Raw genomic sequence first — 13273 nt, 5'->3', positions numbered from 1 at the left:
TTGACATGTTTCCGCTTTGCGCCCTATCCGGTTGTGCTATCAAGGATATTTGACCGACGGAACCAACAGAAAGGCGATCGGTGCAAGCCACACACAAAGATTTACTAGGATGAGCACCTTGGACTCCCATCATCATTTGTCCTCATGGTTGTACTAGGTCCGCAGGATTTCGATGCCAGCGCGATACATACCAAACTAGGCCAAAGCAACCTGTTAGGAGTTTTCTCCGATTGGTTTTCGATCTAAGTCTCGATCGAACCAAAAGCCTCTTGTTTCGCAGATTCCCACAATATTGGACGGAGGTATACCTAGTTTGAAGACTTCATGTAGCTATCGCTTCCCTTTTTGGATCATTTTCACTCGCTTGTGGGCCTTTACATTTTTTCTTCGGGCTGCAAAGAAGGAATAAGAAAACGACGACTCCTTCTCAACGTCTTTGGTTGACAAAGAACAACATTACGCAATACGCCGAGACTCAGCGAGATCTGGTCAGTGGAGAGCAAACTCAAGGCTGTCGTGCCTTGGTTGATTAACTTCACTCACAGACTTGTTGCTTACCATTAATGAACAGACTTCCTCTTAGTAATACTACTCCCACCATTAATAAGATTACCCTACATCCTTGTGCACAACGTTTCCCCAGCCACCAGTCGTTTTCTTCTTCTACTCGAAACCCACATACATTTATATGAAAATAGAAGATATACGAAAGAGCTAGGCAAATATATAAACTGGGAGAAGAAGGAAAAGAAGGACTTGGATCACATTTGAGAGATATCGTACAAACAGAAGAATATCAAAATGGCAGCCGTTGAGAAACTCCGAGCAATGCTCGCGGATCCAGAAAAGTTTATCGCATGTCCCGGTGTATACGATGGCCTCACAGCACGTATAGCGCTTCAAGAAGGCGTAGATTGTCTGTACATGGTACGCCATGCCACCCACGTCCAATGCACTATACCCTACTACCCTACTACCCTACTCTCCCCTGAACCGTCCCTGCATGTCACCATGCAACCATACTACATGACGACTAACCAAACCACCTGCGACCAATAGACAGGCGCAGGAACAACAATGTCGCGTCTGGGAGTCGCAGACATGGGCATCGCAACTTTCAACGACATGCTCGAAAACGCCTCGATGCTAGCCTCGCTCTCACCACGGACCCCCCTCATCGCCGACGCAGACACCGGCTACGGCGGGCCCGTAATGGTTGGGCGCACAGTATCGGCATACATCCGCGCCGGCGTCGCAGGCCTGCATCTCGAAGACCAAATCGTCAACAAGCGGTGCGGCCACCTCAGCGGCAAGCAACTCGTCAGTGTCGAGGAATTTGAAGCCCGGATCCGTGCTGCGCGCCTCGCGCGCGATGAGTCCGGCGGCGATATCGTCATTATTGCGCGGACCGATGCGCTGCAGTCGTTTGGCTACGACGAAGCGCTCAAACGGCTGCGTGCTGCCGTCGCTCAGGGCGCTGAAGTAGCGTTCCTGGAAGGCGTCACGACGGCTGAAGAAGCGAGACGTATCTGCGTTGATATGGCGCCGACCCCTTGCCTCTTCAATAACGTACCTGGCGGCGTCTCACCGGATTACGGCGTCAAACAGTGTCGCGAGATGGGATATAAACTTGCCATCTTCCCGCTGCTGGCTTGCGAGGTCATATACCCGGCTGTGCGCAAGGCGGTGCAGCAGATGAAGGAACTGGGCAATGTCAAAAGTGTTGAGGAGGACGGCAGGAGATACGGACCTCGGGAGTTGTTTAGGCTGTGTGGAATGGATGAGCTGATTGATTTTGATGTCAAGGCTGGGGGGTTGGGGTATAAGAATGGGGCGTGAGTGGCGTACAGTCGAACCCGACTGGAGCTCTTATATCGTCATTACTGGGATGGTGACGCTAGGAAGGAAAGATGATTGGCGGCGCTTTTTTTTATGTTTCCTTTACTTAAGAGGGATATATGATTGGGAAGGAAGAAAAGGCCTTTGGGAGTTGTTGTATCTGTTTATATAGTTATATGATCTCTAGCCATCATGTCTACGGGCCTTTTGTCGACTTGGTTTACCCCCCCCCACATGATTCAACCTTAATCCAAGACTTCGATTGTGACTAGACTGTCAGGAAGAAGAATGGCAGGGAAACAGTGTCTGAGAAGCTACAGCACAAAAACGTTTAATCAAAAGCACCAAACCGAATCGTCATGGCAAAAGAAACACGTCAATGGGTGAAAGAAAAGAGAAGAAGCAGTAGCTCAAGCAGAAACCGTTTGATATGCAATTCGAAGTCGCCTCGTTTGTTTTCTATGTACTTTGAGCATCTAACGTGCTTTCTAAGGATATCTTGGGGTTCAAACACATCCCACTACCTCTCTCTCACCCCTTTGCCTCCACTCACATATTTACTGAAATTTCTTTATGCAAACGAAGGACAAGAATTTAAAAAAAAAAATAAAGAGTGCTGAAGATGCTTTATGTGACAAACAACGGCATTTAAAGACCCCTATATTTGAAGAAATAGCCAAAAAAGAAACCACCCGGGAACCGGCCCTAGCAGCAGGAGCAAAAAAAAGGGGGAGCGTAGAATTGAGGTCGCAAAGCCCCTTATTTTTTTGTTTTACAAGAAAGGTAGTACTACGCCCTTTCTTATTGGGCTCCCTCTGCCGTCCACGGTGCTGCCTTCGGCACTGTAACCGGAATCGCGATCGACGTCGTCATTGTCAAAGTCGATGTCGAAGTCAGGTTCCTTCTCCTCATCCTCTTCGCCGTCTTCCTCGTCGCCGTCCCACGCTTTTTGCGTCGCGCCACGCGAGTTCCAGCGCAGGGTGCGGCTAATGCTGTCGAACCACTCGGTGGGTTGTGAGAGCACAGTAGGGAAGGGGTACTGAGAGGCTGCGATGGTGACATGGTCGCCCTGGCGGAGCTCAACGCGGCCCTTGCCGTCAAAGGCGCAGTAAGCGGTGGCGCGCGACTTGAGAGGTACTGCGATCCTGAGAAGCATGCTGTCGTTGAGAAGCATGGGGCGGAAGGACAGAGTGTGAGGGCAAATGGGGGTCAGGAGAATGGCAGGGATGTCGGGATGGACAAGGGAGCCGCCTGCTGAAAGCGAGTATGCGGTGGAACCAGTTGGTGTGGAGAAGATGCAACCATCTGCTTGCACGACAGTGAGCAGGTTGTTGTCACCGTACAGCTCCAAGTTAGAGACGTAGGGCGATGGGCCACGGTCGATGACAAGCTCGTTGAGGACCTCGAACTGTTCGGCTTCGATGTGTTGAGGCGATCCTTGGGCAGCGTTCTTCTGGTAACGGTACACGGTGCAAGTGAAGCGCATGCGTAGGTTCACGCGCATACCTGTTTCGCACATGATCTTGTCCAGCGCAGGGCGGTACTGTGCAAACTCAAAGTTGGTAAGGAAACCAAGACTGCCGAGCGAGAAGGACAGGATCGGGGGTACAATGCGCTGGAAGAGCCATGAAGTGAAAAGGACGGTGCCGTCTCCACCGAGCGTAAGCACAAGGTCGAAGATCTCCGGGGTTTCCCAGCAGAGATCTGGAGTCCACCAGCGAAGCATGTTCTCGTAGCGGGGGTCCTTTGCCAACAAGGATGCGGCATCGAAGCGCTTCGACTTGCGCAACTTGTGGTCAACATAGACATTGACGCCCACATCCGATCCGTAGCGGGAGGTGGTCATGAGCCACTCGGCCAGTTCGCGCGTAAGATATACAAGGTTGTTGTCGCGAGCCTTGGTGACGATCATAACATTGCGCACTGTCATCTTGATGGGACGGCGCTGGAGCTGCTTGGAGACCTCGCGGACACTGCATGCGGTCTGCATGAGCCTGGAGTGCGAGATTGTCTCGTCTTCGGACATCTCCTCGAGCACCTTGCCCAGGTTGACTGCTTTGTCGAACTTCTTGTGGAAAAAGCAAGGCGATGCAAGCGCCGCCATCTTACTGGCAGACATGTCTCCTCCGTTCAGCTCGAGTTCGGAGAGGGCCTTGGCAAGCTGCGCTTGGGTGATGCTCTTTGAGCGAGCGGTCTTGCGCGCGTCACCAGCACCGTCCGCAGTGGTTGGATCCATGGGTTCTGCCAGAAGTGGGGGTCGGGATTGGAGTGCTTTGAGGATAGTCTGGCGAGGAATTGCCGAGTCGATGGAACAAGCGTTCTTGCGATGTTTTCGGGTGCGGTTCTCACCAAAAGAAGGTAGCCGCGGCAAGACCGAGAGGTTTTCGATGGAGGAAGAGGTGCTGATGGCAGTCGAAGATCTGTTTCGAGTATACTCGTCTGATGTCAGACTGGCTGGTTGTTGTGTTACAGCGGAGGGGCCGCCGATCTCAGCGGTTGTGACGGATGCATTATACGGTGCGTCCAACGGGCAGTGGACACTGGTTTGCGGAGGTTGGGGCGATTCTGGGCGTTTGAGATTATTTAATGGTGCGTCGGCATCGACGGGTTTAAGGTCGGAGGAATTCGAGTTGGTCCGTGGCGACAGGAGGGGGTGCACCCTCGCCGGGCTGTACGGCTCCCCATTTTTGGAAGTGGCCGATAACATTGTCGCTCAACTAAGTAGTATGCCTTGTTTTTGCTGAACCGGCGCCAGTGGAACTTGTCTAACCGCCTCCGTGTCCGTAAATGGCTGATCGCAGAACTCGGCAAATGAGATATTAAATTCGGCTCGTGATTTCGGGTGCCGCGGGAATGTATATATACAACGAAGGAGAAACGTAGCCAGACGGTTCGGTCGAGGGAAATTGAAGTATGTGGGCGACTACAAAATATAAAGGACAAAGGAGGCAGTGAAGTGTGCTACTGCATGGGCGTGAATCGTGGTGGTCCTGGCTGCTTGGTTGCAAGAGATGGAGATATTGACAATGGTGAAGGAAGAGTCCGGCTCGACCAATAGAAGTAGGAAGCGAAGAAAAAAAGAAGAGGGGACAAGAAGAGAGTGGGAAAAGGGCACGCGACGAGACGAGAAGCCGCGTGGGAGAAGGGCGAGCGCGCAATACAGAAAAAGGCTGTAGTGCAGGTTGAGGCAGGCAGCTATTAGGCACGATGCAAGACGTTCTATATTGACTTGACGTCTGCACAACATCGCTGCCATCGCCATTCTGAAGCAAAGCCACACCACGGTCCCACGCGCCAGCCTCAAACAAAGTTACCGTCACTATGTTGCGGCTAACCCACCGGGTCGTTGTGACACTTCGCGCGTCACAAAACTCGTGGGGCCCCTTCGGACATTCTACCAAACATAGAACAAGACCACACTCCAACCACAGCTTTGACACACAACCCTTCGTGCCTCAGGCGGCCCAGAATCAGCTGTGAACCTGTCTCATTAGGCACGCTCCACCAGACGGCCATGCCTCGCGACTGTCAACAATCCTTCGAGAGCACTAAGAAGAGTTATTCGGTGAACAAGGCCTCGCGTATATACATGGTTGTCCCGGTTATCGGCTCATAGCGACACCCTCCGGGTTTGATCCACACTTCACCGCCATGCGTCGGGTCATTCCCATCGTATTCTTCAGAACAAACGCCTTCAGGCAAACATGCAAGGTTGCGCTGCCGCACAACAAAGGAGTTTCTCCATGGACGCAGTGTCCCAGATGTAGACTAGCCTGCTCCTATCTATAATGGACCACCTTGATGCAGATCGACTTCTGGTACAGGGACAGTTTGGGCCAGACTGCTCACTCCTTACGAGAAGCCGAGTTTCGCAACAACTCGATCAAGCGGGAGGATACGGCATGAACCTGCTTGCCGTCAAGACCGACGGCCCACACACTTCATACACCTCACATGCCCAGTCGTGGTACATGTCGCGTATAGTAGAGAGCACAATGGGCTCATGTTTGCAGCCTGTGGTGTTGCAGCGCCCGCCCGCGGCATTTGCCTCTAGTTGCCGACTCTCTACCTGACGCTGCGTGCTGAAACACAAGCATCTTACTGGCTGAACCTCGACCTGAATGCGCGCACCTTTCATGTCCTGTCATTTTTCCCCAGCGCTTCTGGGGAGAGAAGATAAGATTATCGCTATACACTGGCAAATGACAGTAGCCTTGTGAAGCGCTTGTGATACATACAGTCAATATATTGCTGACGGTTCATCCCTTGTGTGTCAGAAGGGATTGGCGAGTGAACCATGGTCATAGGGTCAGATTCAGGAGGTAGCAAGAAAGATCAAAGTATGGCGCTGCAGCTAGGTATTGTATATTTTGGCCTCCTGGTCAGCCTCGATGGCTGTCCCAGAGAGTCTAGCCTGTATGCAGTGCGAAACAGTTGCTGAAATTCTGAAGACTTTTGTTTGTGTACAGATGTGCATGACCTTGCAGTCTTCTTATAGCCATTGACATGTCGTGGTATCTAGTGAAGTCGTAACTAAAGGAAAAGTTGCAGGTGAGGCGCCTATCGGAGAGCCTTGCGAGCAAAAGTGGGCAGAACAAAGGCCGCCTCGTGAATCTCCTTGCTGTAGTACCTGCACAGAGACTCCTCCTCTTCAGCAGACCAGCTGCGGAGAGGCTTCTTCAGATTGAGGTTGGCGTCCTTGCTGCAGACCATGAAGCCAATCTGGCCGGATGGATAGGTGGGGATGGTGGTGTATGCATACTCGACGTTGGGGAAGACTTCCTTGCAAGCCTTCTTAAGGTTGACAATAAGAGGCATGTGGAGCCATTGGTTCTCAGCTACATGGTAACAACGTTAGCCGCTGCCCGTAAAAAAACACCTGTTCGACATATTGAAGTCGCTGAAGAAAGGCGGACATAGATCAAGGGGTTGAGAGAGGGCTTACAACCTTGGGTGGTAATGACACCGCCTTCGCGGAGCGCTCCGTTGAGGAGCTCAAAGTAAGCCTTCTGGAACAGAGCCTCAGCGGGACCCTCTGGGTCACTGGAGTCGGTGATGATGACGTCGAATTCGCCCTTCTTGTCCTCGAGGAACTTGAAGCCATCGCCAACGATGGTGGTGGTCTTGGGGTGCTCGAAACCGACGGACATGCCGGGCAGGTACTGCTTGGAGAGGCGGATGACAGCTTCGTCAATGTCGCAGAGAACAGCCTCCTTGACGCAGTCGTGCTTGACAACCTCACGGAGCACACCACCGTCACCGCCGCCAATAACCAAAACCTTCTCGGGGTTGGGGTGGGAGTTCATGGCGAGGTGGGTGATCATTTCCTGGTAGCTATGATGCCATCAGTCAACGTGCAGGCATGCCATTGTGTATGATTCAACATACGAGAACTCATCGCGCTCGGTGCACTGAATGACGTTGTCGAGAACGAGGACGGTGCCGTAGTCGGTCGATTCGAAGATAAGGACGTCCTGGTACTGGCTCTTCTCATGGTGAAGAACTTCCTTGACCTGGAGCGTCATGGCCTGACCGGGCCACATGCCGGAAATCTCACGGAACCAGCCATCTAGGGTCGTGAGTTAGCCACTGCTTCTCTGTACTAGTAACGCGCGCAGCAAGCAGCTGGCTTGTATCTCGCAAAAGAAAAAGTATGCCGCCTTACCCTTGATGGTGGGGTGCTCGATGGAAGGCATTTTGTTAAGAAGAGTACGCGTAGAGGCGAGACGGGTGTGTATGAGAAGTGTGATGGGCCTGAAGTAGCGAATGCGGAAAGAGATAGAGGGTTGACAGAGCCACCAGCGGATATATATGGGGAGCTTCAGTTTGGCCGAGTTTTGAGTTTTCCCAGTGTTTGCGTTGGTTGGGCACAATTTTCTAGATCGATGCACGTCACTGGTTGTGGGCGGAACTGCCCCGCCATCCCCCACCTTCCTCCTGGGTAGGTCCAGCCGCCCAAAGCTTCATTTCCCCGGTCATCTTTTTCCATGTACGTGTAATTGATCCTAGGCGACCGACTGTGTGTCACAATATAATTTGCGACTGTGTTTAGGAGCAGGCAGCAATGTTGCGGACCATCGGGCTGGTCACGGAGCCGACGTGATGTAGAGGGCGCCGCAAGCGCGAATAGCTGATAATCAGGGTGGTGCAGACAGTTGCAGTCGACAGACACATAAAGAGAAGGAATGTTCGGCATTGAATAGCAAAAATCAATCGCCCTGTCTTCTGCACAAACAAATTGTCCAAACAGAACATGTCCGAGCAAGCCCCAAACAGAAACGCCACACAGGAGGAGCGCAGTGCGGTCGAGCAGATCATCGCAACCAAAGCTTATGTCGATAATCCCGAATTACTACCGTGGTATACGAAAGATGTCGAAGAGCCCAAACCTGCTGTCAGGGACCTGTTTGAGAATTATAGCAAGGTACCCTCGACTGACGTCGTGACGCACATTAAATATGTCAGGGATGAAGCTTTCAAGATAGTAAGTCTATGCTACTACGTATAGTAGCCTCACTAACATTGTCATGTAGTTTCCATACCCATGTTTGGGCAATTGGGGCTTCCTCAACTTCTCAATTGGAGTAGGGCCGGCTTACCAGGAAGTCGTCAGGCGTATCAAGGATGGTGAGCAATTCCTCGACCTCGGATGCTGCATGGGCCAGGACATCCGCAAGCTGGTTCACGATGGCGTCCCGTCAACAAACACATATGCATCGGATCTCAAAAAGACCTTTTGGGACTTGGGCTATGACATGTTCCTCGACAAGCCGACTCTAAAGACGCAGTTTCTTGAAGCCGACATCTTTGACGCCGATTCTCAGTTGAAGCAGCTGGATGGAAAGATTGACATCATCAACGCCGCTGCTTTCTTTCACCTTTTTGACTGGGATGACCAGTTCAAGGCAGCAAAACGCGTTGTTCAGCTATTGAAACCAGTGCCCAATGCTCTGATCGTTGGGCGGCAAGGAGGTCAGCCCGAATCGGGCACCTTCGCACATGTGATGAAGGACCAAACTGCTTTCTGGCACAACCCCGAGTCATGGAAGGATATATGGAAGCAAGTTGGTGAGGAGACTGGGACTAAATGGAAAGTGGATGCTGTACTTGGTGAAGAAGATTTGTCGAAGAGGATGAAGACCAGGCTTGTACCTGCTGGAACAAGGTTCATGACATTTACCATTCGAAGAGTCTAAGACTTTGTGCACCTAAGAAAAAGACGTTTCATAACACTAATCCAAATCAACACGCCACGTGACCCGCAGATTAAGCAAAGATATATCATAGCAGGGATTCAGTACTTTAGATTTACAAAGGCCTTACTAAACGACAGAGCGCGTTACTAGTACAGCTGCGTACTAAAAAAGATAGGCCTGCGCTACTTTTTCTCCACCCAAAGAGTACCAGAGGTTGCCGGATCCCGCTGCCAGTCTAGAGAGAGACAACAGACTATCGCCCAAATCTTACTCTACTATAGGACGCTTAAGAACCTCTAGAATCAGATATTCAGCAATCTTAGTTGTAGACACAACCTCCAGGCCATTCTGAGTAAGCTACAGTTAGCCACTAAAGCTATCTAGTTCCCAGAACGACCGTAGATCCTTAGGCACGTTAAGATCGCAGATGCGTAGACGACAGCCGAGCGCTGGGGGGACTATAGGTATCGCGGCCGCAAAACACGAGGCGGCACACCTCTACGAGCTTATAAGCATGGCATACTGTTAGTAGATCCATTGATTGTCGATGATAGCATATTACGATGCCACTTTAGTTTTGCGAGGGTGCCTTCGCATGTAAATATTACGCCACGACTTTTTGCAGCTACGCTAGCCACACAGAGTGCAGCAGCGATCAACGATCTGCCCTGCAACGCCTTGCATCGTGGTTTGGCCAGATGCCCATGTGGCTGGGGTGGCGATATTGATTGAAAGACCGAACAATGACAGAAGAGCGAGGGCTGAAAAGCCGCAAGCCAAGTTCCGCAGACAAGCGAAGATCATGTAATCTGGAGTTGAAGGTCCAGCTCTATTCGCTAGCTCGCTGCAGGCGTTGCAAGAATGCTTCAGCCGCTCAGCCAAGTCGATTAGCAGAGTTTGAAACCACGGCATGTGAGAGTGGCGGGGTAAGCTAACTCTTCAGCTCCTGCGGAAGTGCTCTTCTGACAGTTTCTTTTACTGGTACCAAAAGTCGTAGAACCACAAGCGGGATTCACAAGCGAGTGGGCTGACCCGCATGCATCTTGCGGTTGAGGATTCGCGATATTGGCATCGCTGCATAGGGTCAAGTCGAAGTACAAGTTGCTTTCTCAGCGGTGCAGATTGCACTAAAGGGTCAGCGGGCTAGCTCATGGTATATAAAGATTATGTCCTCTCAAGACGCCTCAGCTTAGTTAGTATCGTGTACATCCATCAGGCATCATGCTGAGTCTTAAGAGGGTTCTCTTCTTTTTTTCCTTCATATCATTGTGCGTCACTCAGAAGGACCCATTAAAGGACTTTTGTCGCATACACGGACATCAAACTACAATAGTCGACCGCCGGCTCTACGTAGATGGAGGTCTGGTCAATTGGTCGCCTCTCTCAGCAGAATCTATCAACTACACAAGTATGATGCCTGTCAAAGAACCAAGCATACGTGTTACGTCTACGCCTACTTATCACTTCTAGGTACATGGCTGAGATACGGTGAGCTCGATATAGATAAAGACGGCTTCCCCCAGCATTTCCTCCTAGCAAAGAACGATTCAGTCCCTTCCGTCCAAGGTGGCGTACTTTGGTCGGACACCTCGAATAAGGTTATGTATCTGTACGGCGGCGAGTATGGCAATGACAAGCCTGAAGACTTTGTCTTGTGGTATTACGATATCGTTTACGATACCTGGAACAGGTCCGATGTGAAAACGCCAGACATACGGCGAGCTTCTTGGGGTATGTTTCTTTTCTACATGTGTATTGAAGAGTGCTGATGACAAAAGGTGCTGGTGCCACAGTACAGGACAAAGCGAGAGGCTATTATTATGGAGGTTGGTTGACTAACGCTTCTGTCCCTGGATACCAATCTCGCACCGCTCTGAGTAACATGCTGGTCTATGACATGCTCGCGAGTTCATTCAAGAACCAATCCGGGCCAGACGACATTCCCCGCGCTGAAGGTGTAATGATATATCTACCTGCCGGGGATAGTGGGTTGTTGGTATATTTTGGAGGTATTCAGTTCCCCTACGGCAATGAAACAGCAAAAGCGGTGGGTTCCTCATCCATCAAGCTGCTTTTACGATCACTGATAGGCGCAGCTTCCAATGACTGTACGTCCCACATAAGCCGGAAATTTTTTTGTTACTCAAGCCTCTCACAGGATATATATGTGTACGATATCGGGAATGATCTCTGGTACAAGCAGAAGGCGAGTGGTGCAGGAGTGCCTGAGAATCGGCGAAGATTTTGCGCAGGAGCCGCGTGGGCGGATGACCGCTCATCTTACAATATGTCCGTGGGGTTATCGTGTTCTGGAGAAGTATCACTGACCAGTCTTAGCTATCTTTATGGCGGTGCATCAGTCGGTGATGGGGTTGGTTACGGAGATGTATGGATATTGAGCCTCCCATCCTTCACGTGGATCAAGGTGAGCCAGAAATGTCTTGCCCAGGACTACGGCAAAATAAGCGTGGGGACAAGTGCTAACCGTATGAAAAGTTCTGGCCCAGAAAAGAAGACGGTAATGGCCAAACCTATCCCCATCATTCACTCACATGCGACGTTATAGAGAACTCGCAAATGATCATTATGGGTGGCTCATTTCCCAATGAGACTGCCGAATGCGACGTCTCGCCTAATTACGGACAGCATGGTCTGGATCTAGGTAAGGCGAATGCTAAGGGAGCGAAATGGGCACTGTTCAACCCGAACGTGACACAGTACAAGGTGCCTTTGGAGATAGCCCAGACAATAGGGGGCGGTGCCACAGGCGGTGCAACTATGCTCGCTCCAACAAGCGGATGGGAGGAGAGGGACTTACAAGTACAGTTTCAGCGAGCTTACATGCCGACAACAAGGACACCTACAAGAGACCTCCCCACATCGACGGCGACTTCCACATCAACTTCATCTCCAGCTAAGCCAGGAGGCTCAAGCAAGAAGACTATTATTGCCGGAGCCGTGGGTGGAGCCGTGGGAGGCTTGTTGCTGCTGGTCGCCATGGTCTGCATTTGCTTGTGCATCCGCCGCCGGAAGAGAATCGAGGAAGGCAACAGGCACAGTCAACCGGAACCCCCATTGCAATCGATGACCCAAAACACTTCTCCTCCAATATCACCACAGCAGTGCTCCTTCAGCCCCCAAAGCTTACCGTCGCCGCCCTCATACCACGCGTGGCCTCACTACGCACCAGGCGGTCCGGACCCATCAGCAGTTGCCGCGCCACAAGAGGTGCCCAACGTGCCATCTCCACCGTTGCAGGAGATGCCTAATGTGAGATCGCCAGTAAGCTTCGGTACTCAGCGGCAATCGAGTGAACCATGTGCTTTGGGCATCGATCCGTATTACTCACAGCATCCACCTAAGAGAGCTGAGACAGATGTATCGCCCATGAGTAACTGAAGCGTGATGTTCCAATGTTATATAAATTGTAGTGTAGGACGCCTTTTTTAGTAGTGAGGTTTATTTTCAATATTGAAAAGAAATTAACACATCTTCAAGTCTAACATATAGAGTTACTTGGAAACTAAGTTGATTGTTAACAAGTCTATGCGTCACGCTGCTTTTCGTGGTCGCTTCTTGTAACAAAATGTGAAGGTCGTCCGAAGATGAACTAGGTTTAGTTTTCGGGGAGTGAGTGGGCGACGATGGACGAGAGGGTTGTATGAGCACGATTGGTAGATCGATGTAACAACACGAGGGGTTTGAGAATCAAGTAGTAATCCCTAGGTTCAAACTTAAGTTGAACATAATGGTCTTTAAGATTTCATTGCTTAATACTATATACTGAGGGTGATAGCCGCGCGCAGGACTACCGATAGTCTTTGGAGTGACTATCGATCACGTGACATTGCCTTCCCTGGCGATACAGTTCCTGTCACGCTCCACCTATTGATGAAGCCTGTGACTGTAATTTGTAGCATAATATCATTCTATACTCTGAAGGCCGAACTATCGCAGTATGAATAGTTCGAAATTAAAATGATGATAAAATATTTCTAAGTGTAATCATTTTCCGAGCATAGGTGCCGAAATAGATTAGGAAGACCAAGCCGTGGCTGCCACCGTGACTTCTCACACCACACACTCAAATCGATTAACTACGTATATAAGAGTAAGAGTGCCGCATAGATACGTAGGTGTATCGTTAATTCCTCGCAAATATATGCTGGAAGAATATGGGGGTTGTTTCTAAGGCTTTGCAGTCATGAGAATAATGATAAAGCTTGAATTCGGACAGG

General features: G+C 50.7%; 7 protein-coding genes across 7 annotated transcripts; 5 read left to right on the top strand and 2 right to left on the bottom strand.

Annotated features, from left to right (window-relative positions):
* Positions 1 to 801: 801 nt before the first annotated feature.
* COCVIDRAFT_112177 (hypothetical protein) lies at positions 802 to 1839 on the top strand (the record flags this gene model as incomplete). Its single annotated transcript, XM_014696215.1, has 2 exons — positions 802 to 927; positions 1060 to 1839. The coding sequence occupies 2 exons, from the start codon at positions 802 to 804 to the stop codon at positions 1837 to 1839; spliced, it is 906 nt and encodes a 301-aa protein (XP_014551701.1).
* A 772-nt stretch (positions 1840 to 2611) lies between these two features.
* Positions 2612 to 4546, bottom strand: COCVIDRAFT_112179 (hypothetical protein; the record flags this gene model as incomplete). The annotated part of the gene is made up of 1 exon (XM_014696214.1): positions 2612 to 4546. The coding sequence occupies one exon, from the start codon at positions 4544 to 4546 to the stop codon at positions 2612 to 2614; it is 1935 nt and encodes a 644-aa protein (XP_014551700.1).
* A 614-nt stretch (positions 4547 to 5160) lies between these two features.
* Positions 5161 to 5319, top strand: COCVIDRAFT_112232 (hypothetical protein; the record flags this gene model as incomplete). Its single annotated transcript, XM_014696213.1, has 1 exon — positions 5161 to 5319. The coding sequence occupies one exon, from the start codon at positions 5161 to 5163 to the stop codon at positions 5317 to 5319; it is 159 nt and encodes a 52-aa protein (XP_014551699.1).
* Positions 5320 to 5627: 308 nt separating this feature from the next.
* Positions 5628 to 6019, top strand: COCVIDRAFT_42029 (hypothetical protein; the record flags this gene model as incomplete). The annotated part of the gene is made up of 2 exons (XM_014696212.1): positions 5628 to 5858; positions 5894 to 6019. The coding sequence occupies 2 exons, from the start codon at positions 5628 to 5630 to the stop codon at positions 6017 to 6019; spliced, it is 357 nt and encodes a 118-aa protein (XP_014551698.1).
* Positions 6020 to 6399: 380 nt separating this feature from the next.
* COCVIDRAFT_20096 (hypothetical protein) lies at positions 6400 to 7535 on the bottom strand (the record flags this gene model as incomplete). The annotated part of the gene is made up of 4 exons (XM_014696196.1): positions 6400 to 6677; positions 6785 to 7173; positions 7228 to 7408; positions 7505 to 7535. The coding sequence occupies 4 exons, from the start codon at positions 7533 to 7535 to the stop codon at positions 6400 to 6402; spliced, it is 879 nt and encodes a 292-aa protein (XP_014551682.1).
* Positions 7536 to 8092: 557 nt separating this feature from the next.
* Positions 8093 to 9035, top strand: COCVIDRAFT_112169 (hypothetical protein; the record flags this gene model as incomplete). The annotated part of the gene is made up of 2 exons (XM_014696211.1): positions 8093 to 8323; positions 8373 to 9035. 2 exons carry the CDS (start codon positions 8093 to 8095, stop codon positions 9033 to 9035), a joined length of 894 nt encoding a protein of 297 aa, XP_014551697.1.
* Positions 9036 to 10256: 1221 nt separating this feature from the next.
* Positions 10257 to 12434, top strand: COCVIDRAFT_30806 (hypothetical protein; the record flags this gene model as incomplete). Its single annotated transcript, XM_014696210.1, has 7 exons — positions 10257 to 10443; positions 10506 to 10766; positions 10814 to 11082; positions 11132 to 11143; positions 11194 to 11324; positions 11373 to 11460; positions 11532 to 12434. 7 exons carry the CDS (start codon positions 10257 to 10259, stop codon positions 12432 to 12434), a joined length of 1851 nt encoding a protein of 616 aa, XP_014551696.1.
* Positions 12435 to 13273: the final 839 nt, after the last annotated feature.

Source organism: Bipolaris victoriae (assembly GCF_000527765.1).
Source record: "Bipolaris victoriae FI3 unplaced genomic scaffold scaffold_130, whole genome shotgun sequence".
Taxonomy (NCBI): domain Eukaryota; kingdom Fungi; phylum Ascomycota; class Dothideomycetes; order Pleosporales; family Pleosporaceae; genus Bipolaris; species Bipolaris victoriae.
Note: the sequence above shows the minus strand (reverse complement) of the source record. Positions and strands in the feature narration are given on the sequence as shown.